General features: G+C 34.5%; 1 protein-coding gene across 4 annotated transcripts; it reads right to left on the reverse strand.

The window, feature by feature from the left end:
• Nucleotides 1–1,153: 1,153 nt before the first annotated feature.
• Nucleotides 1,154–19,645, reverse strand: LOC110813886 (transport/golgi organization-like protein (DUF833)). Of its 4 annotated transcripts, none has more exons than XM_022041153.2 (6): nucleotides 19,387–19,645; nucleotides 19,065–19,248; nucleotides 2,869–3,075; nucleotides 2,409–2,471; nucleotides 1,692–1,806; nucleotides 1,154–1,531 (listed from the first exon to the last, which is right to left on the reverse strand). In XM_022041153.2, the coding sequence occupies exons 1-6, from the start codon at nucleotides 19,467–19,469 to the stop codon at nucleotides 1,521–1,523; spliced, it is 663 nt and encodes a 220-aa protein (XP_021896845.1). In that variant the 5' UTR covers nucleotides 19,470–19,645; the 3' UTR covers nucleotides 1,154–1,520. The 4 variants fall into 4 exon arrangements, with proteins under 4 accessions (XP_021896845.1, XP_021896843.1, XP_088078183.1 ...); XM_022041151.2 differs by having other exon boundaries at nucleotides 1,615–1,806; nucleotides 19,387–19,642; XM_088222057.1 differs by lacking the exon at nucleotides 2,409–2,471 and having other exon boundaries at nucleotides 19,387–19,642.
• Nucleotides 19,646–24,553: the final 4,908 nt, after the last annotated feature.

The following is a 24,553-nucleotide window of genomic DNA, read 5'->3' on the forward strand; positions in this document are numbered from 1 at the left end:
TGCATATGGGTCGACAAATATGAGCTTCAACAATCAATTGGGAATGACTTTCAATGATTCTTATGATTCGAGCAATATTGGAAATTATTTAATGGGTTACAACAATCAATGTAAGGTGAATTTGGGCAACCCATGTGGATCAAACAAAATGAAAATCTTGGGTATAAATAATCAGTCGAGCATGAATTTTAACGAAATGAGAAACTTCAACACTAGCAATCATTCTAGGGGAAGTCTTACTAATGAATTTGGATTAAACATCAACATGATAAAGGATGGATTAAACAATCAATTTGGATTAAAGACATGGCCGACCCAAGCTTATTTGATGATAATAAATCAATCAACCAAGTTTCTAATATAAACTTCTGTGATAAAAATGGGTTGAGCACCATTGAAAGTGTGAGCTTCAACATGGGTAAAAAGTTAAACAACACAACAACAGTTAATGTAAGCATCGACTATGGATCAAACAACATGACAGTTGAAAGAAATTTCAATAATAAAAATAGGTCAAACGCTATGGAAAATGTGGCCTTGGGCAATGAAAATGCATTCAACAGCATGGGAAGTAAGCTCTTTAACAATCAAAATGGCTTAGGCATGGAAAATACAAGTTACAACAAATAATATGAATTAAGGAGCATAAGTTTTAAAGATAACTTCGGGCTACAAAATATGGAAGTTTTAGACATGCAATAACAGGAAATGAGTCTGAGTATGGGAGAATGACAACCATGAGTTCAAACAATGAACATCAAGCTCATAAAAAGGGAAATCAAAGTTCAATTGATCAATTCCGGTTTTCTGAATTCAACTTGGATAACAATCAATCAAGTTTTGGAGGGATTGAAGAAATATTCAAGGATTTCCAAGAAAAATAAATTTAAAATTAAACACAAAAACAACTTTAAAGTTCTTGTTTTCTTTTGTTCTTATACTTGTCTCTAGATTTATGACTTATTTTAATATGGTTTCTTATCTTTTAGTATCATGTTTAAGAGTTATTTTTGTCTTCTTCACAAAGTTTGCAGTATACTCGTCAACCTTTAATGATGATGTACTTCAGAGAAAGAATAACAAGGAGGGAACTAGCCTTGCTTAAAATAATTAACTAAAAATTCAACAGCTACGGAATAATTAGCTCCCATGCTACACCAAATATTTGGACATTTTCATTATTTCTTTATAAAACCTATGGCTGCACATTCACCATATATGAAGGTAATATCTACATAGTAATACAATTTGAATCATTTTGTTATTAAATTATATACATATATCAGAACTTTCCGTACCCTACATCTCAATAGCTCAGTATGTAGATGCCAATTTACACCTTATTTCTCAATTATTGACGGCCGTCTCCCACAAAAAAAAGATCTTCAACTTCGACTTACTCCATCTCCTTTATCTGGTATGTCAAGGTCTGTTCCTTCCACAAATCTTTCTCAACATACTTCTCATAAAACCAAGTTTCTCCACTCCATTTCATGTACAGTGCAGACGTGCTTCTGGTACTATAACGCCCCTGTACATAAAAATTTCTCAGTTTCTTTTACTGTTTCCGGGCTGGGATTCATTCAGAAAAATCTAACAAATTGCACAATTTACCAATGGTCTGTTCACATCAACAAAAATAGAGCTTAAATGGTATTCCAGCACAGGAGGATAGATGTGAGGTAGCTCACTTTCTTCATCTTTAGTCGTGTCTCTCATAAGCTTCTCAACCATCACTTTTATCGGAAGTTCACTCTCCCCATACTTATCCAGTACTTCTTTGAAATTATGTCTCAGCCGCTCAGCCTGCAAAACCAAAACCCAATTTCTTACATTACTCATGTAATATCATGACTCTATCTGGAGACCCAAGCCCCATTTCTTTACATTACTCCTGATCATCAACAATTTCCAGACTGTCAGAAATGAATCAGCAAATACTGTTAAAGAGATTTAAGATGCCATGAGAATGCTTACAACATTCTGTGAAAGAGATTTAAGGTGCCAACAGAACAGTGTCACTCCTGACCATTCTTACTTCAAACGGAGATTGACAACCAATACAACCATCTGGAACCAACTCCACCTTGGGTTTGATGAACTTAAAAGATAGTTGTTGACACAATCTCTTCTATAAGTTGGGCCATCTTGTTAGCTATTTGGTATGTGAAATAATTTTTAATTTTTAATTTTTATTTCTTAAATTTTTGAATATATATTAAAAAGATGTGGGTGGTTCGTCATTGAAATAATATTTAAACAAGTTTAGTGTTCTCTAAAAAATTATTTTTATTTATACTTAAAGTAGTAGTTATACCACCATACATGGTTTTATAAACAAGTATAAAAGGAAAAGAAAATCAATACAAGAAAACAATTTCATATATCAAGCAGAAAGTCTTTCTTACATGAGCAGTCTGGTTTATTGTGTATTCTACTTGACCATTTCTTTTACCATGAAAAGTCCATTCCTAAAATAGTAATGATAATAAAAAAAATAATGTCAATAATCATAAAAAATGGACCAAAAAAAAAGTAGCAACTAAAGATAGCTAGTTGGACAAGAAGAAAATATGGAATGTTAATGGAGAAGCCCACTATACTCTGAAAGGTTAGCAAAACAACAAAAACGACGATGAGAGGACTAGGACTGCTACAGCAATACTACAAATTTCTTTGATAAGACAGTGATGCTACAACTTGTGCTTTAAGATTTATGAATTATGCAATCTATCTCCTAGAATAAAAACATAATGTTGACTATTAAAATTTTTGCTTTATATTAAGTTGGAAGGAAGGAAGATAAGAAGAAAATTCTTTCCTGTCAATGTTATAATTATATGTAAAAGAAGAGAAATGCCTTCTTACCTTGGGCCAAGGGGCATCCAGGTTGGAATTTGACAATACATGAATCCCAGGGGAGACCTCTGTCATTACTTTGCCATTTTCCTTTGGCCTATTGGTTATGTATACCATGGTTTTGGAGCAAAGGTCAGCTAATATGAGGTTGAACCCATTGTACTGGTCAGCCTCTTTCACAATATTCTCAGCAAACTCCTTGGGATTCTTCTTGCTCTGAAATTAAAAAGTAAACAATATAATATGATTTCATTTGTAAAATTGAACAATGAACTCATTAGTAAACAAATTTTTATGATTAAAATAAAGCATGAATTTTGCTTCAGAAAAAGAAGAAGAAATTTTCAAATACTTTGTGTTAAATTTGGAGAAACTCAAGAAAAAAAGACATTTTTTTAAAATAAATAAGAAATAGTGAAACTATTCAACTCGAGAGAAAAGACACCTCAAGCTTTTTTATGCCCAACTCTCCTATTCATTTCCAATCAAGCAAAGTTGGTGAGATTTATTATGGGCAACAAGCTAACAAGAAGATAAGTAGGGAAAGAGGGAGAGATTTAATAACAATATGCACAAGGGTAGACAATACCAGGAAAAGGAAAGAAAACAGAGAAACAGAACAAAAGCTCTGAAAGGCTGAAACAGTTCTAAATTAGAAAATCACAAATCCAACATAACCTACAAATAAGCTGGCTTTATAGCCTTATATAGCTACTAATTACAATCAAACCTAACACTACAATAACAAAAAATAATACCAGAACTTCTGAATTCTACTAAGATTCTAAAAGTCTATGTTTGCTTGGATTCAATGTTCTAGTCTCCAGAATGCCCCTACAACTTGACAACTTTTGTCAAAGACAACATTATTTGGTCGATACGGCTATGAAGGAAGAATGAACTATTCCATCATTTGAACATTCATGCTTGTTTCAGTTAGGATTGGATGAAAACGTTATACCAAAAATTCAGATAATGCATTCTAACTTCTACCAAAACTAATCAAATTTGCAATATATTACTTAAATTCTATTGGGATACTACATAAGCTGAATTTTTATCATTTCAAAAAGGAAAATTTCATCATCTCATATTAATTAAGTCTGGATCTCTGGATAAACTTCACCAATAAAAATTATTTATTCCAATGGTTGTCCAAGTCCAAAATTAATAACGAGTATCTGGATTTGTTTGACATAAAATATACTACAATTCATTTTGAACCTAATGGAAGCTAAGACAATGTCATATACATTAAGAAATACATTATTTAGAAGAAAATCATTATAATGTCACAGATGTAATGAAAAAAAGAAAAAGGGATGATACCAATTAGTAACACAAAGCAGATTGAGTAGTAACATAGTTATACATTTAAGAAGTAGCAATCCAAGTTCCGTTTGTATTTCAAACCAAAGAGACATTAACTTGAAGTAGCAGTCCAAGTTCCTTTTCTATTTCAAAACTAAGAGACATTAACTTTATCATTATCTTCATATTATCATTTATCATGACCTCTAGTTCTGAATTATTGAGGGTTCTACATTCACATCAAGTGTCAAACAGAAATCCACAAAAATACCAGAATCTTGTCATAACAACAAGGGCGTGGCACTAAATTTAAGACTCCGAATGAAGATTTTAAGAGTAGGAAAAATTTCTTTTTTCATCAATGGTTTTGTGCCTCATTTTATAGGCAAAACAGAAAGAAAAAACAAAATAAATTAACAACCTTCCCTATAAAATGACAGCTAGCATTCTGTTACAGTGCTTGGTTGTCTAACAAAAAATAAAATAACAAAGAGCAGTAACAGTAAATATAACTTATTCCTAATATTTCTATACTCCCTCTCAATTTAGGTTACATAAATGTTCAGTAAGCCTAGATTGGATATCAATTTGTTGAAATATCCTTTGGGAAGTGCCTTTGTTAAAATATCTGTAGTTTGCTGACTAGTAGGAACATGGAGTATTGTAATAGTTTGATCTTTAATCTTCTCTCTGATGAAGTGCCGATCTATCTCCACATGTTTAGTTCGATTATGATGTACAGGATTTTTAGCTAAATTAATTGTTGATTGATTGTTGCACCATACTTTCATGGGAGTAGTAACCGAGAATTTTATTTCCATTAGAATCCTTTTTAACCAAATCCCTTCACATATTCCATGAGCAAGTTACCGAAGTTTAGCTTCTGCATTACTTCGTGATACAACAAATTGTTTCTTACTCCGCCAAGTGACTAAGTTTCCCCAAACATAAGTACAGTACCCAGATATAGATTTTCTATCAGTTAGAGAACCCGCCCAATCTGCATCTGTGTAGATTTCAATATTCTTGTTCATTGTTTTCTGAAAAAATAGTTCTTGTCCTGAAGTTTTCTTAAGGTATCTTAGGATCCGATATACTATATTCATATGATCATCAGTAGGTTGATTCATGAATTGACTTGCAGTACTAACAGCAAAACTGATGTCAGGACTAGTATGAGCGAGATAAATAAGTTTGCCTACAAGTTTCTGATATCTTTCTTTATCAACTGGCTTGTCATTGGTTTTAAAACCAACTTTTGTAGTCGTTTCCATGGGTGTTTATGTTGATTTATACTCAAGCATCCCTGTTTCTTTCAGTAGGTCAAGAACATATTTCCGTTGTGACACATATATTCCCTTTTTAGAACGAGCAAATTCTATTCCCAGAAAATACCTGAGTGCTTCAAGATCTTTTATCTCAAATTCTGTAGCAAGAAAAATTTTAAGTTTCTGAATTTCTTCTATGTTATCACCTGTTAAAATAATATCGTCAACATAAATAATTAGGATCATTTTCTTACCTGAGGTACTGTTCATGACAAACAAAGTATGATCAGACTGACACCGCTCATAGCCCATATGTTTGACTGCTTTGGTGAATCTGTCAAACCAAGCTCTCGGAGATTCTTTTAGACCTTAGAGTGTCTTTCTGAGTTTGCACACCTTGTGAGATTCATATGTGGTCTTAAGGCCCGGAGAGACTTCCGTATATACATCTTCTAAATCACCATTGAGAAATGCATTCTTTACATCAAGTTGACAGAGAGGCCAATCAAGATTAGAAGCAAGAGAGAGTAATACTCGGATAGTGCTGTGCTTAGTCACTGAGGTGAATGTCTCTTGATAGTCTATCCCGTAGGATTGAGTGAAGCCTTTAACCACTAGATGAGCTTTGTACTGATTCATACTTCCATCAGGATTGTGTTTTGTAGTGAATACCAATTTGCACCCAACTTTATGTTTTTCAGGTTGAAGTTCTGTCAGTTCCTAAGTCTTATTTTTTTTAGAACCCTGATCTCTTCTTGAATAGTGTAATACCCAAGTTAATTTAATTGTAATTTAAATTAATTTATAAATATAATTTTTGAATTTTTTGAATTCTAATTTAATGTAAAAATGTAGAAAAATAGGAGGGGGATAAAATTGAAAACAATTTCGGAAAAAAATGGTGAAAATTTAGATTCTGAGGGTATTTTGAAAGAAAAATCGAAAACTGTAGGTCAAAACGCAATTTAGCAAAGTTGTGTTATGTAGGATGCCCAGTCAGCAGTCCTGACGAACTAGAACGCGCCACGTGGCAACGAATGCTGACGCGGTGTCATGCGGGAGGCCACGCGGGCGATCCACGTACTCATGATCAAACAACCCAGATTCACTCCCGCGCACACGGATGGCCCAAATGCGTTCCCTCCCCAAACACGATCGGACAGTCAGATTTAAACGCGATCAACGGTCTAGATCCACTTCCTATTTAAAAGCGATCGGACGGCTCAGATCAGATCGCGATGAACAGTCCAGATTCACTTCCTATTTAATCGCGATCGGACGGTCCAAATCAAATGCGATCGGACGGTCCAAATCAAACACGATGGAGGGCTCAGATTAAAAAAGAGACGGATATAAATAACCCTCTTCACACCAAACCCTAACCCTAGCTGCCAAACACCCTTGCCGGAGAAGAAGACCCACCCACCGCTGCACCGAAGCCACTTCCGACCGCCAAAAGAGGTAAAAAATTTCCCCTTTACTCGAAATTCACTGTTGATTCTGTTGATTGATTGATTTTACAGTTTGGATGTATGATAGTATCTGATTGATCGATTTTATAGTTTTGAATGCATGTATTGTTTGTTTTATGTGTTTACTGCTGAATTGGGAAAAATAGAATCAAAAGAAAACGGAAAATTGTATGATTAAGTAAATGGATGAAACGGCAACCTTACTGGATATCCTGAGATATGGTGGACGCCCTACCGTGAACGTTGTTTCATACCGGACGGGGTATCGAGACTTGGTAATTTGGTGCTCATACCGGACGGGTATGGGGACGGCCCGTTTCACCCTCATACCGGACGGGATATTGAGTTTTAGTAGTTTGGTGCTCATACCGAACGGGGTATGGGGACGGCCTATTAATTGAAGATGTTAAAAGAGAGGGTTCACGCATTATGGAGACATCCCTATGAACCCCACAGATACCAGTAGGCTGATAAATGATAAATTGTTGTTCCAATCAATTACATATGAAATCATGATCTGCGTTATGTTATTGTCTTTATAAGTTGTTTTGTAAATTTCGCTACAATAAGTAGATGGTAAACGATTTTATTTATGATAAATGAGTTTGCTTAATTAAGAGCTCCATTAGTTGTTTTGATTTTTATACCAACCCTCATTTCTGTGTCGGTGAGTAGCATAAAATTCTTACTGTACTAGTGTAGCTCATTTCTTATTTAACCATTTCAGATCAAGAGAACCAGGATCTAGAGCTCGATCCACAAGAAGGGTGCGAGTAGGATGCCAGTTTTATTTATTTTCCATTTATTTATTTTTTTTTTTTTGTATTTCCTTCAAAAGGGTAATTCTTGTAGCACTATTTGGTACTTAAAGTTATTGTGTAAGGAATATAAACCCTAATTAATTATTTCGCTTCCGCACTTATTTTATGATTTATTTCCTTTGAAATTCCGGAGTCATTACAAATAACACATCTCCACTCTGCTAGTGCAAGGGCTTCATGAATTGTTTTAGGTTCAGTGGAGCTGCCATCAAGCTTACTTACAAATGCATGATAGTTTGAAGACAAGTTGCTGAATGAAACATAATCCTGCATAGGGTGTCTAGTACAAGATCGAGTTCCTTTCCGCAAGGCAATAGGTAGCTCAATATCATAATCTATAATAGTAACAGTATCAGAAATTGTGCCTGAAAACTCATTACTTAATGTGTCCTTACTATTCGGAACTGGAATAGACTCATAGCAATGTGTAGTTGGTTCAGAATCTTTATCAACTGGAGTTTTGTTTCACCTAGTATAGACACGTAACTCTTTATTGATAGTAGTAGGTACAGGTTCAGGTTCAAACTCTTTGATACTGGTTTCAGGGAAATTTGATGAGGACTCGGGAATAGTATGAGAAAAAGAGGTAAGAGGTGGTGTACTTATATCCCATACTTGATATTCCTGATTAATACTGTCCCCCTGAATATCAGTAGTGGGATAGAATGACTGGTTTTCAAAAAAAATAACATCCATGGTGTTGTAGAAACGACGGGTCCTGGGACAAAAACCTTTGTATCATTTTTAATTTGGTGAATATCCAACAAAAATACATTTAATGGCCTTTGGGTCAAGTTTACTCTTGAAGTAAGTATGAACATGGACATAGGCTGAACAACTGAAAACTTTGTAGGAAAGGGTATTAAGGATATGAGATTGTGGAAATGCTTTTAAGAGTGTATCATAAGGTGTTCGAAATGAGAGAGTTCGGCAGGGCATGCGGTTTATCAAATATACAGCAGTGAGAACAGCGCCTCCCCAAAGAAATTTTGGAACATGGGTAGTGAACATGATTGATTGGGCTACTGCAAGAACGTGTCTATTTTTTCGTTCGGTTATGCCATTTTGTTGTGAGGTATTAACACAGGAATTTTGATGAATAATGTCGTGGTCAGAAAAATATTGTCTCAAAACAGTTTCAAAATATTCACACCCATGGTCTAATCTCAATACTTAAATTTTAGTGTAAAATTGATTTTGAATCATAGTGTGAAATTTTGAAAAATTTGGCCAACTTCAAATTTTTCTTTCATGAGAAATATCCAAATGATTCTAGTGTAGTCATCAACAAAAGATATAAATCATTTTGTTTCGGTGATATTAGTAACCCGAGAGGGACCCCATACATCACTATGGATTAATGAAAAAGGTTTTGTGAGTTTGTAAACTGAACTGGAAAATGAATTTCGAAGATATTTGGACAGTTGACGTACTTCGTATTGAAAGGAAATTGGATTTTTATTTCAAAACAAAGTAGAAAATAACTTTTTCAAATACAAGAAATAAGAATGTCCTAAACGGTAATGCCATAACATGATGGGGCATTCCTTATTTAAATTGTTTACAGATTCAGAATTAGTATATACTACATAATGAGTTTGTCTACTAAGAGAAGAGTTGTTAGCTTGCAGTAGATAAAGACCTGAATCCATACTAGCATTGCCAATCGTCTTCCCCGAGTTCAAGTCCTGAAATTCACACAGTTTAAAGTTAAATGTAGCTACACAATTCGAGTTTTGCGATAGTTTGCTTATTAACAGGAGATTGTAATCCAAATTTAGAACGTATAGCACATAATTCAAAATTAGCTTAGGTGACAGTGCAATTATTCATGTTCCTTTGACTTAGGAATTGGAGCCATCAGCAATTTTAATTCAGAATTTACCTCTGCACTTACTGTATTCCTTAAATAGTGAGATATCCCCGATCATATGGTCAGAAGCACCCGAGTTAATAATCCACATGTCCCTTTATGAGGAATATGTTGAGAGACCAGAAAAATTACCTTTATGACCTATGGAAGCATTACCAAGAACCATATTGGGAGAAACCATTTTCTAAAGGAAGCTGATATGTTCAGGATTAAATAGTGGACATTCGGTAGGAACGGCTGCAGCTGATTCCTCCTCAGTTGAGATAAAATTGCCCCGATGAGTCTCCTCCTTTGGTGACTTCTTTTCAGCTAGCTTCCCGTGAAGCTTCTAGCATCTTCCACAAACGTGCCCAAGTTTTTTACAGTATTCGCACCATGGCCGTCCCTTCCGCTCAGTCACCTGACTTGTGAGAGCTACACTAGCCTCGGGTGAGAGAGAACTACTTTTAGCAAGGTTAGGACTGAGTTGCGATTCACCCATCATCACCTTCTTCTGCTTTCTTCGCGTCGCACCTCAGAGAACACCTTTCTGATGTTCGGGAGAGGTTTGGTTCCAAGGATGCGTCCTCTTACCTCGTCGAGGTATTTGTTCAGTCCGAAGAGAAATTTGAATATTCGTTTATGTTCTACGATGCTTTAGAATCTTCTGGCGTCCTCAGGACAGCTCCAAGCATGTTCCTCAAAAATGTCAAATTGCTACCATTTTCAGGTAAGAAAATTGTAATATTGAGTTATGGTCTTTTCTCCTTGGCGCAAGTCATGAAGACTTACTTCGACTTTGAAGATGGCGGAAGTGTTGTTACAAGTGAAGTAGAACTCACGGGTTGTGACCCAGATATCGTGCGCAGTCTCATAAAGGAAAAAATTTTCTCCAATCTCAGTGGTCATTGAGTTCACCAACCAATACATAACAAGATTGTTCTCTACTTTCCATGATCGAGCATTTGGATCATTCGCGAGAGGTGATGAGAGCTCTCCAGTGAGGTATTCGTCCTGGCCTTTCCTTCAGATGAACATTAACACCGAGGATGACCATTGTAGATAGTTACTGTCATTTAGTCGATGGCCAGCAACGAAAGAAGGAGCCGGATCAGTGAGAGTATGGCTGTCAAGCACCGGAAGATAGGAGTCCGAAAGGACTTCGGGCGGAGAAGAAATCTGCTCACCCATTGCCTATTGAATGCAAGAGGGATGCTGAAGAATTTGGATCAGGTATGCTCTGATACCATGAAGATTTTGAGAGTAGGAAAAACTCCTGTTTTCATCTTGTTTCATCAATGGTTTTGTGCCTTATTTTATAAACAAAACAGAAAGAAAAAACAAAACAAATTAACAACCTTCTCTGCAAAATGACAGCTAGCATTCTATTACGGTGCTTGGTTGTCTAACAAAAAATAAAATAACAGAGAGTAATAATAGTAAATATAACTTATTCCTAATATTTCTATACCGAAATGCATATACATACACATTTTTTTTTTAAATAAAAATAAGAAATGTTATTCACAAAGGTATTAAGGGGGTACCACCCGTATACAAAATAATTACATATCTATCAACTGGTTCATGACTAAACCTATGTCTTCTCAATTATGCACATCAGAACCAAATAAAATAGACCCAAAAATATGAAACCATCTATTCTTAATTTTACAATATTAGTTTCGATGCCTTCAAAAACCATCGCATTTCTTTCCTTCCATACAATCCAAAAAACGATAAGTGGAATAAGGAAAAGGTACTTTTTCTTTTTACAATACCCCGCCCAAGCCCAAAGTTCCCCACTTACATTCCTAGCCATGAGCCAATCCAAACCCAGCAGCCCAAAAACCACAGCCCAAACACTGTTAATTTCTAAACAACCCAGTAATAAATGGTAACATGATTCCTCATCAGTTTTATAAAAGTAGCATCTGTTCACAATGGTGTTTCCTTTTCTCTTTAGCATGTCAATAGTCAAAATGTTGTCTCTCACCGTCTCCCAAGTAAAAAAGGTCACTCTAGGTGGCGCTTTAGTTTTCCAAATTAGCTTGAAAGGTGCAGTAATGTTCAGAATACCTTTTTTCTTGCATAAATTGTAATAGAAAGACTTAACCGAGAAACCCCTGCTAATATCCAATTTCTATAGTCTCACATCATGATTTGAAAGTCAGCTTATTGTCTAAACAGAGCAGAAGATTGTTGGACTCATCAATCTCCCAATCATGCAGATTCCTCTTAAACATAACACTCCAGGTTCTATCACCACCCACAGATCCGAAAGCCTTCTCCACACTTGCAATTGCAAAAATTCTAGAAAACCGATCTTTTAATTTGAAGTCACCCACCCATTTGTGATGCCAGAAACTTATTTCTTCCCCATCCCAACCTTCCACCCCACACAGTTCATAAACTCTATGCTGCCATCTCTCATTCTTCTCTAAAGACTCTTACCATGCAGTTTGAATCTCTCCCTCCTACCCCTCTCCTTCTCCCAATCCCCCCACCTCGCCACAACCACCTTTCTCCACAACTTATCTTTCTCGGTTAGAAACTTCCATAACCACTTCCCATGAAGAGCACTATTCATTTCTTTCATGGATCTTAAACCCAAACCCCCCTCACTCACACTTTTCTTGATCTCTTTCCATCTAACAAGATAATATTTTCTATCCCCCTCCTCATCAACCCAAAGAAACCTACATTGGATCTTTTCAAGTTTTGTAGCAATGCTTGCCGGGATGGTTAAGATGGAGAGAAAGTAAATTGGTAGATTAGCAAGGGTACTCTTAATCAAAGTGAGTCTACCTTCTTTTGATAGATAGCTTCTCTTCCACCCCGCCAACCTCCTATCGAACATTTCCACAATAGGATCCCATGTCTTGACATCTTTATATTTGGCTCCAAGTGGTAACCCAAAGTATTTGATCGGTAGTGATGATACTTTATACCCCACAATAGTAGCCAACCTCCCCTCATCCCCCTCACCCCCAATTTTAATTAATTCAGTCTTTCCCATATTAATCTTAAGCCCAGACACCATCTAAAAATAAAGGAGAATACACCTCAAGTGTAACAAGGCGTGGATACACGAATCACAAAAAATAAGTGCATCATCTGCAAAAAATAAATAAGACACTCTCACTCCCTAGCCCTAACCATCAATTTGCTAAAAGCTTTTATAACTGTAATAAAAAGTAGAGGCAATAAGGTGTCACCCTGGCGGAGTCCTCTTGATGCCTTACAGAATTTCGACGGCCCCCATTAACCAAAACAGCAAAGATGTAGTAGAAATGCAGTTCATTTCCCATTTTCTCCATTTGCTCCCAAACCCCATCCTTCCCAACATGTAGTTCACAAAATCCAAACAAACCTGATCATAGGCCTTCTCCATATCAATTTACAAATAATGCCCTCTCTTTTCTGACCAACTAAATCATCAACAATCTCATTAGTAATCATCACATCATCTAAGATTGCCTACTCTCCACAAAAGCATTCCGATTTTTCCCAATAACCTCACCAAGCCCATTGAACATCCTTCTCGCCAACACCTTATAAACAAGCTTGTAAACACTGTCCACAAGCCTTATAGGTCTGAAATCTTTAATGTTTTTAACCTCCACAACCTTAGGGATAATGACCAAAAAAGAAGTGTTAATGATAGAACAAAAGAACCCATTCTATGGAAATCATTAAAAACTGCAACCACATCCTTCTTGATCACTTCCCAAAAGTCTTGATAAAACTTTAAATTAAAGTCATCAGGTCCTGGCACCTTCTCCCCATTACACTCCTCAAGACAACCTCTGATTTCCTCTTCTGTGAAGAGAAACTCCATCCCCATTCTGCTTTCTTCACTTAACTGCTTAAAATCTAAACCTCAAGTCTTTGTATAACATCCTCCTCCTTGCTGAACAGCTTATGAAAAAAAAATTTGGCTCCCTCCCTCATAGCTTCATTACCCTTTACCGACTCACTATTAATATTAAGTTTTTCCATATAATTATTTGTTCTTCTAAAGTTAGCTAAACTGTGGAAATATTTTGTATTCCTATCTCCTTCCTTCAACCACTTCTATCTAGCTTTTTGTCTCCATGAAGTCACCTCCATATTCATAATAGTTTCAATATCACCTTTTAGAGCTTCCCTCCTAGCCCAACCCTCTTCATCTAAACCCCCATCTGCATCTTTACTATCCATATCAGCTAACTCCTTGAGATTTTCACTAATTTTCCTTCATTCTTCCCTTCCTCCTTGATGGCCCATTTTTTTTCCTCCTCCTTCAAGATTTTTAATTTTGCAGTAAAGATGAAACTAGTCGTTCCCCTCACACTATTTTGTCCCCACGCCCTACTAACCAAATCCCTAAACCCCTCCACCTTCAACCATTTATTATCAAGTCTAAATGAATAAGGTCCCCAAATGATGTCATTCGGGATAAGGCATAATGGGAAGTGGTCCAAGGTAGGTCTGTTCAGGACCTTCTGACTTAAACCTGCAAGTTGTAACAACAAACTGTTAGATATTAAAAAAAGGTCAATTCTTGACCGGAATTGACCGAGATGGTGTCTCCCTTGAGTTAGACCATGCCCACTTCCCTCCACCAAGTGGTAAATCAACCAAATTCAGTTTATCGATCATATCTCTGAACTTATCAATCTCCCCAGGACTCGTACTTGCTCCCGTTCTTTCCCTCAAGTGCAAAATCATGTTAAAGTTCCCCCCAACAACCCATCTCTCCCCCATCTCCTTTTACAGCACATTAATTCATCCCACAGCCTCTCTTTTCCTCTCTAGACCCTCTGCAGTATATCCCCGAGAAAACTCAATCTTCCCCACTACCACAAATTTCCAGTAACACAGACAGAGAAACCCGACCCCTCTCCACCCCTTTACAGCAAAATTTTTCTTTATCCCACGTGATCAGAATTCCCTTCGCTGACCCATCCGCAAGCAAAAAAATCCAATCCACCTTCTTGTCACTCCACAAGCCACTAATAACCCTATTATTGATATCATTCATTTTAGTTTCTTGAAGACAGATCACATCAGACTTCCATCTTCTCAAGCATCCCTTAATGATTCCTCTTTTCTTGCTATCATTCACACCCCTCACATTCCATAATATTATTTTCCGTATATACATATACATGTGTCCTAAATATTCTAAATATATTACATCACTAGGGAATATTAACCAATAAAAAAAAACATATTTAACACTTTGTCCGCATTTTTAACAAAAAAAAAAACAAAACATTCCTTTTTATTATAATTTGAATAAACGCAAGCTCGCGATCACACAACATTTAAAATAATTGCAGAACTGAAATATCTCCACTGCTGTTATTCTTTAACTTCTCAACTTTTTATATAAGATTTATTGGCACATTGCACTCTCTCTCTTTATTAAGAAGTTTTCAGCCTTGGGATTGGAATCTCGTTATAAATCTCTCCAAAGAAAAAATTTTAAACTGATGTTCTCATAGGTTTTTATCTTTTCCCTTTTCAGCTATTGTAAATAATGATTTAACGGCTCACTAAAGAGAACTATTGGATATAAAGAGTAAAACGTTTCTCAAACTTATCTTCATAAAACTTAGTCAATATCTTTTCTAGTCTTTATGCCAAACCTAGACATGCTCCTAAGTACCAGTACACTCTAAACAGAACTGCCTCGTACCTCTACAGCAACTACCTTCAACCTTATCCTAACTGCCTAGTGGATTGTTACATAGAAATCCATCACAACAAAGTTACAGTTAACTGTTTTATTACATAAAACCAATCCTAACAAATCTAAGTAATGACCAAACTGAACCAGAATTTTTAAAACATTCCAATTGTTCATCCCCTCCTCTTTTCTGGCCATGTGTCCCATGACCAGCTCTAATCTTCTGCTGACTCACAACTTCATTCCCTCTCTCCAGTAAGTGCTTGTCCTCAAGCACAAAGGGCATAGCAGAGCACAACAGAATTTAGAATGATAGGAAAAATTAAATAAAAGAACAATAAATCTGTAATCACAGGCATTAGCAACAACCAGGCTCGCAGAGTTGTCAGGCACTCCACTCAATAAGAAATTAATAGTTCTAACCCATAAGCAGAATTTGTTTGGAAAAGAAATGCTAACAAAATATGACTAATGAACAAATTAGAAATAAAACCTAAAAACATAAAAGTCCTGCTAAATATAATAACAATAAGCAATCTGTTATTAGTGAAAATTACTAGACGGTCTTGCATCATTTTCCCATCCACAAAAAGAACTTGATTCCAACGAGGAAACCCACATAATAGTTATCAATATGTGTGAATCTATCACAATTGAGTCACTCATTACTTTTCCATAGAGTGCCTGAATATGGATGACTCTTCCTTCCATCTCCCAAGAAATCGATAGAAACCTCTATCGATAGAGAGAAAACAATACCTCCAATAATGTCCGTTGGGATGATGGCAATGCTGGAGTAATAGAAACCTGAATTTCTTACAGAAGCACTAATAAGTGGAAAATAAAAGAAAAAAGAAGCCGAAAGCTGCTTCCATTAGGAAATAAGTACTCTATAATGAAAAGTCGACTTATATAAATCAATGAAATAACTGCTAGGTCCGAGTTATCTCAAAATGGAAGATGCTATATCTTGAGGATGTAAATTCTTAACAAGGAGAAAATAACAGTTACCTTTCTTTTTGAAACAACAGTCATCTTTTATTTCTAAAGAAAATAACAGTTACCTTAGTGCAAATCATGACATAATCACCAACAATAAACTCCAAGCCAAACAATGCACTAGATAAATAAACTTATAATCTCCATTACTAATTGTAATCTAGCATTAATATCATTATGCAAATTAGAAATAATATTGAGCAACAAACATGGTTGGGTTAGAGTTATCAACTCGATAGGTAAATGTGGTCTTATCCATGAAGAAAAGTGAAAGGACATGTCTCCATTGGCTGAATAAAATTACTGTTATAAGAAAACTCAACAGCGACAAAAATTAATACAGAATTACCCTGTTTTAACCCAAGATTGTACCAAAACAAAAGCCCTAAGCTACAATTTGCTATCCTATTAGATGCATCATTAACCTCGTCAAGAGAACTCAGAGAGAAAAAGGATAGTTACCAGATAAGTTGACCCACTTATCATGAATATGATGCAAATTTTCGTAGGAAAGATAAGTACCTCAAGGTTAAGCAGTCTGAATATGAAATAAGGTTGCTAGCTTGGAATCAACATTTATATTGAAAAGGTAGTTCACTGCAATGCAAACTTTCTTATGAAAAGTTAAATATGCCCCTCCAGTAAGCTTACACAACCCATGACAAGAATACTATAAGAGAGGCCTATCTTTACTAGCATATACTCTTCAGTAACCATAAGAACTGTCAGACAACTCATTTGGATCCTTCTCAAGAGGAGGTTTACCAAATTAATGAAAGAATAGCATGTGACACTGAAGAAAGGAACATTATCTAGGACTGGTAATAATTTTGGCCTTTCCAAGATCATTGAAAATCTGTTTCAAATGATTTTATGCTTGCTCCAAGAATGCTTAGAGATAAACATGGAAATTACCAATCAAATAATACATGATATGGGTCATTGATCATATAAGCATTGAAAAAACTAGATGATATAACCAACTGTTAAATAATTCACCTTACAATTTTACAGCAATTCACCACTTATCAGCTAGTCTAACACTCATCACATGATGAAGATATATTTTGAAAATCTCATTTAAATCAACAAACTCATAAAAAAATTCCTAAAGCGAGGGCATTGGAAACCTATCCTGGATAATGAATGACCTCATTGATGGCTCTACTAATCACAAGTACCTTCCAACAAATCATTCTAATTAGGAGTCAATAGAACTGGAACAACAGAAGGATTAACGTTATGTTGAGTAGACCTGTCAGCTATATGCTCACCTAGTTTCTCATTTAACTTAGCTACTTGATATGTTTGGAAACAAAAGTTGGAATTTGTCAATAATGGAGAGTTAAGTCAGTCTGTGGAACCAAGGATGCTGTACATTTATTAGCTGAGAGGAAATATCGGATTGATTGAGGAAAAAGATCATATAAACCAAAGGTTATGGTGAGGCATAGGTTAAAGGTAAAGTCTCTTACATTTTTGGTAATAGTTCTGGAATATTGTGCATAGGCATTTATTATTTGTTACAAAGGAAAGAGTATCTGCCTCTTGATGAGAAAGACTTTAGGTGTAACATGGACCTTAATCATTGAACAATATCATACAGCTTACTTTTCCAAGTTAAAAAAAAAAAGAACAGCTCATTTCTCTTTAAGCTTCCACCTAGAATGTGCAAGATTAGGCAACTGCACAGTAGGAAGTAAAAGTTTACCTGATGGTTTATGCCCCTTATTATGTCTCTTCAGGTAACTTACTGGGTAGCTTATTGCCTCTCACATCATAAAATGCATTTATTGATTCGATTGAATCGGAATCAGATCAAACTCAAACTCAAATCAATATAGGAATTAAGGTTCAGGAGGGTATGAAGGCGTCAAATCAGAAAGCATTAACACTTTCTGATGAATCTGAAGAATCAATTTTTTCGAAATATAGGGGTATTATTGAGAAAGAGAAGTGAACATTACAAAACATACAGCACATAAGATATCCAGCTGAACAAAAGTAAAAAGGAGAACAAATTAAAGTAATAAAGCAAAGAACACAGAAATGACAATTGGTCACGTTACCACTGCATCCACAATTCCTATGGAGGACACTTAGGGAAATGTCAGAGTATTCCCATGAGTTTTGGTCCATAGAAAAGCCAGAAAGGTCGCCTTTTTTCATAGAATTTTGTCTGGAAAAGAACAATTGTCAAATATTCAATTATTTCTTTTGAACCAAATTGTCCATAGACCTGCAAACAACACTGCTTGGCACAGAGGTCTTGCCTTCTCCCTTGCCCCTAGACTACCGATTTTGGAGTTGTTGGAACATTTCAAGGGAGTAATCCATGATAGGTTAAATGTGTCAAATAACCAAATCCCTGACTTCCTGCTATCTCATAATGGAGGAAAAGATGATTGTGTCTCTCCTTGTCTATGGCACTTCACACAAATGTCAGGAGACAAAACTCGGTTAGGCCTATGAATTTGCAACAGCTAGTTGGTGTTTAACTGATTTAGAATAGTGGTCCACACCAACAACTTCACCTATGCTAAAGAAAGAATGAACTCATAATGCTAATGCTTATTCAAGACAGCATAATTGAAAAAGAAAAAAAACAGAGAAGACATGCAAAGAAGAAAGTTCACAATATGGTATGAAATACTAAAAAAAACGATAGAAGATGCAAGTAAAAACCAAATCATTTAAAATTTTGATAAATGAAACAGTACAAGGAAAAGAATCCCAGTAAGCAAAAGCAAAGGTCAGGCATTTGCGTAAAGATAAACTGGAATAGAAGATGAGAGGCAAACAGACATGCAAGAAACGAACAGGGAGATCTCCTCTGCTCTTAGCATCAGGGATGCATCGAAGCTCCCTAAAATTAGTGAGAAAAGCCAATCGACCATGTTTTGTGCAGGCCAACCAGGTACCGCCTGCAACCGTGTCTCTGCCACCAACAATCTCTCCATCTTCCCACCAAGCCAATGGCTTCGTAGGCCTTAAAAGATAGAAGGAGAAAAAAAAAAGGAAAAACAACAACGAAATTCTTAATTTATTGTGATTGAAAATTGAACAACAAAGGATTAAAACCTGGATCAGAATGAGAAAAACAAAGACTGGGTTACGCTGTTCTCACCTGCTGAGATACTCATCTCTGTTGAGAAGTAGAATGAATGGATAAATCCGGTGAGATTGCCACAAAAATACTGCGATGCACATTGCTGCCTATTTCACTTTAGTCAACACGATGTTTAACAGGAAGTTTGTATGCGAAGGAAGTGAAAGAGGAAAACATGCAGTTGATACATGTTTGGGAACAAAATTAAGCAAGCTTGGAAAATGGAAGATGAGGATTGCTTCTTTTTCTTTTCTCCTGAAGTTTTCTTTTTCTAAATTCATAGAATAAAAACTTAGAAATTAAAAAAACGAAAATTTTATATTTTTATTTTTATTGATTAATTTTATTAAAAATATATTTTAATGATTTTTAATTATTTTTTATAAAATTAGTCCAAAAATATTTTTTCTTTTTTAAAAGTAAACTACAAAACATTATTAAATTTAACCAATTCCACAAAAATATTACTTTAAACTAAAATTATATAAAAACATAATTAAACTAAATTTGACTTTCAATAAAAACAAATTATATTAACTTTAACACAAAATTTAATTTTACGAAATAAATAATTGACAAGTCTCTATATTATCCAAATCATTTATATTTGTTACTATATATTTTTCGACTGATATGTACCTTTAAACTTTTAAAATTGATTCAAATTGAACTCTAATTTCAACCCATTAGTATCATGCCCATGTGGCAAACAGTCATCCACATAAATAGCACAATGCAAGAGTGTCATGTTCATATGCCTTTTTAAGTACTTTTCCAATGAAATAGTAACCTATAAACAGTCTTTGAATCATTTTCTCTAAATTTTCAGAAGCATTATATCGGTATTAGCAACTTCATATGGACATTTAATGCCAGAGTACCAAGATTTTTTATCGATCTCTCATTTGATCTCTATATACCAAGCCAAATAGTTTTGTGTTTTTATCATCAAAAGGTTATATGGAATCATCTAGCACTAAATGTATCATCGAGGCTAAAGTTGCTAAGATATTTGTGAGTTGATTCTTTATTTATGGTATATAAATTAAAGAGATGAATCAAAATTTTTAGCTCAACTATTCCAAGTAATAATGATGACGAAATAGTTTAGGGACTTTATGTTTCTACTTATCAATAATTTGACAGATAATTAGTGAAAAATCCCTAAATACTTTTAAATCTTATACTTTCTGGTTAAGAGTTGTAGTAATACAACGATGCAAGCTTAATACTCGATGATATTATTTATGTATTAAAAAACAAAGTTAATGACTATTGGAAATTAAACAGTTGAAGGAGAGATAAAAACTACTGTAATATCATTCCTTATCAAATTCACAGTGTGATTGAAAAACATTCTCAAATTTTCTCTTTCATTTCTTTTTTTTTTTATCAATCATGACCATGTCCTTATTTAGGAAATCAAATTTTATGGCTCAAAGTCATCAATTGAGTTCTCAACTAAATAGTTTGCTATATCCTATCCTTTCACCATTTTTTGAATCGTGTACATAATGTCATACTTAGATAAAAGCATGTGCCACCATGTTATTCGTCAAAGGGAGAAGGCTTATCAAAAATGTATTTAAGTGGTTCACGCGAGAAATGAGCCACGGATATAAAACCACAATATGTTCTTTTTAGTAGAGAGTATTGAAATCATTAAACTTTTTACTTATGTTACAATGGAGTTTTCATCACTATTCAAGATTGCATTAATAATTAGCTCACTTAAGAAGAGTTGAGAAAGATTATCCATAGCATCTTTGTTTCGCCTTAATATCTCAGTTAAGTGAGGAATATTTCCTTAATAGGGGAAAAAATTCATGGAGAATCATCTTCATTTATTGGTCTCATCTATGTTTTACGATTTTTTTTCTCTTTAGGATTTAAATAAATCTTTAAAGGTCAGAAATATCCCAATTCAAGTAATTCCTTTTTTTTTGGGGCGAAAATCTAAAATATTAACTTGCCATTATAGCATGCCCTTAGTCTTTTTACCTAATTAGAAATGATGACTTAACATACATTTGGTCATCATTTCTAATTGCTCAAGAAGGACCAATTTAGGGTATGATTGACCCTTCTAGCACACTTTCAACTATAATAACCTCAAAAGAACAAATATTGTTCTCTTTTGCTTCTTTTTTGCATTTAATATACAAAACTATAAAAGGCTTATGCAGCATCATCATGTTTTCTAAATTCACCTTGATCACCTTTCCATCTACTATGAATTTGACATGTTGGTGTAAATGGCACCGCATTAGCTGCACGGATCCAAGATCGTCTCAATAACATATTGTATGAAGATAAATGTCCAATGCTTGAAACTAAACATGGAAAACACATGACCTCATACACATGGTATCCATATTTTTTCTTTAATGGCCTGTTGGTTCCATCAAATGCTTTTGTAATCATGTGTATCATGGCACCATCATACATCTATCTTTAAACTTTCTAGAGTTGACACTTAGTAAGCATTCACTGATGATCCATTATCAATAAGCACTTTAAAACCTTGTTCCAACCAGACTTGACAGTAATGTGTAAGGGATTACTGTGATCCATGCTTTCTTTTGAAAGATAAAAAATTTTAGTGCTAGAATAGTTCATACGACATTTTTAAATTGATTCATCTCTGTGTTTAGTGGTATATAAGGCTCATTTAACACCTCTAGAAGGGTTTCCATATTTTGGAGTTTAACAATAAGTGTAGGATGAAAACCTTGACAAAGAATTTATTGAACCGCCTCACATTATTGCATTCATTCTCTTTGACAATTTTCAAATGATCTTCAATTTCTTTCTCAGTGACCAAGCTCCTTAACTACTTTCTTTCTGTTTTCTATAATCACTTTGTTTTTTTTTTCATGCCTCCTTGAATAACCATGTTGCCAATGTGCTCGTTCCCATATTCTTTTGCATAGCTCTAAAGAACAAATTTTAAATCGAGATTTCATCCTAAAGGTACAGTGATATGAAGGGCACTATCCTGATTGCATTTTTAGGAATTTGCCACTAAGATTTGAATTTCTAACATAGGAACATTAATTATGATCAACTATTGAAGAGCATTCATTTCCCTTTTTACTCTTTCCTCCAAAATATTCACTTTTTTATTTGTATTTTTAGGTATGGATTATATGGAATACTTGACTCGATTTCTTTCTAGCTTATGGATTGCAAGACCCCACTAGCTATAAGGTTTTGAGCCAAGTGCTTTAGCTTGAGATAATATTTTGTAGTATGCCCCTTTCTCCCATATGGAATTCACCTTTAGCATTAGGATAATATCTTTTAAATCTCTGTTTTTTCTCACTATTTGTGACAAATTAGGGTTTACATGAGGATTTTAACTAAGAGGTTAGTTGTTTTTGACAAAATAAAGGTATGAGTAAGATATGTAATGATGATTTGGATTTGAACGATATAAATCGGTTAGAAATATAGGAGCTTGATTCGAGATAAATTTTTGATTGGGCTTATTAGTTTTAATAACTCGCACTTCATTCATTCCCTTTCTATTTTTGTTTCTTTTAAAATAGACTTAGTGCTAGTCTAACATGCTCTAAAGGCATTATGATCCATTGACCTTCCTCTTTTCACCATGTCCTCCACTTTTTGGTTTGTTTCAAAATATTAATAAATGCATAATTAAGACGTCCTAATAATTTATCGACACGCACCCTTTTTAAAGTCTTCACAAAAATGGTTTCAATTTCTCTTTTAACTAGAGGGGGGCTACTTGTTATGTTATGTTTCTCTATCTAGTAGTAAATTCTCTTAAAATATTTTCAAGTTCCTATTCTTTATCCTTTGTAATTTTTCTCTGAAAGATAGTTCAGTACGATACCTATATTGTTGCATGAACATCATTACCATCAAATTCTCCCAAGTCTTTGTCTCTATACACCTGGTCACTTTTGCACAAGAAAACACTTATTTGTCTCTATCTAGGGATTATTCTTCTTTTCCTCCTTACCAACAAACTCATCATAGGATTTCTTAATCTTTGTATGGTTATTGTATACCTCTCTTTGTGATAATGGTGTAAAACATGGATAAGACCATTTAAATATAAGGAGTATTGATTTTTTCCGCCGTTATGGTTCACATTCTTATTATACTACCATGGCCAACCCAACAATAAATGTCTAGCTTGTATAGGAACTACATTATAGAGCACTTCATCTTTATACTTACTAATGGAAAACGAAACTCGAACTTGCTTAATGACCTTAACCTTTTTACTATCATCTAATTAGTGTAGTCTATAAGGGTTAGGATGCCAACCATGCCTTTTCTACAAGAAGAGTTGATGCAAAACCCAAGATCAACTAACGTGATGAAAAATGTTGCAAATACATCAACATGCATAAACCATCAACAGATCCTCATCATTTAACCTAATAATTCACCTAGAATTAAGAACTAAAGTAAGTAGGATTGTTTGAATTGATTAAAAATGCTATAAATACGAACTTGATAAGTTAGGAATCAATTTGAAAGAAAATTGATAAAACACCATAAGGAGTTACCTTAATAAGTTAAATCAATCATCTACTGAACAAGATGGTTAAAGAACTCATTCAAAGAGTAATCACAAAAGCATAAGATAAAGCAAACTTCAGTTTTATTTTTGGCATAATTGATGAATGAATTACAACTTAAAAGTGGTGACCTTTATATAGGCCTTCACTTTATGTATTTAAATGAAACTCAAAAACTAGAATCTTAATTAATTCCTTAATTTAACTTAGTTTAGAAAAGCATTAAAATAATAATTAAAATAAATAATTTAATTAAAACATAAATTTTTTTCTGTTGAGATGAAAGAGTGTTGTGGTCAAAATCCTCCTCTAGAATTTGACTTGAATTCAATCTTTTTTATTTAATTAATTATTATGGTGGAAGTTGAATTTGAAGATGCTTTAAAATCTTCTATATTGAAGTAGAAAATAATTCATCTTCCATGAGGAGATCAAAGAGAAAATCCAAGAGAAAATCCAGGAAAAAATTAAGGAAATCATCCAAGAGAAACTCTAAGAAAAAAAACCTAGGAAATAATCCAACATTAACTATGAGAAAATTGAGGATGAGAATTTGGCTAAAAATATTTTAGTTGAATTCACATGAAATTCTTCTTACTTATTTGCTTGATGATTTGTCATTCCCTTTG

The sequence above is a fragment of the Carica papaya genome, chromosome 6 (genome assembly GCF_054855325.1).
Source record: "Carica papaya isolate Zhongbai chromosome 6, ASM5485532v1, whole genome shotgun sequence".
Lineage (NCBI taxonomy): Eukaryota > Viridiplantae > Streptophyta > Magnoliopsida > Brassicales > Caricaceae > Carica > Carica papaya.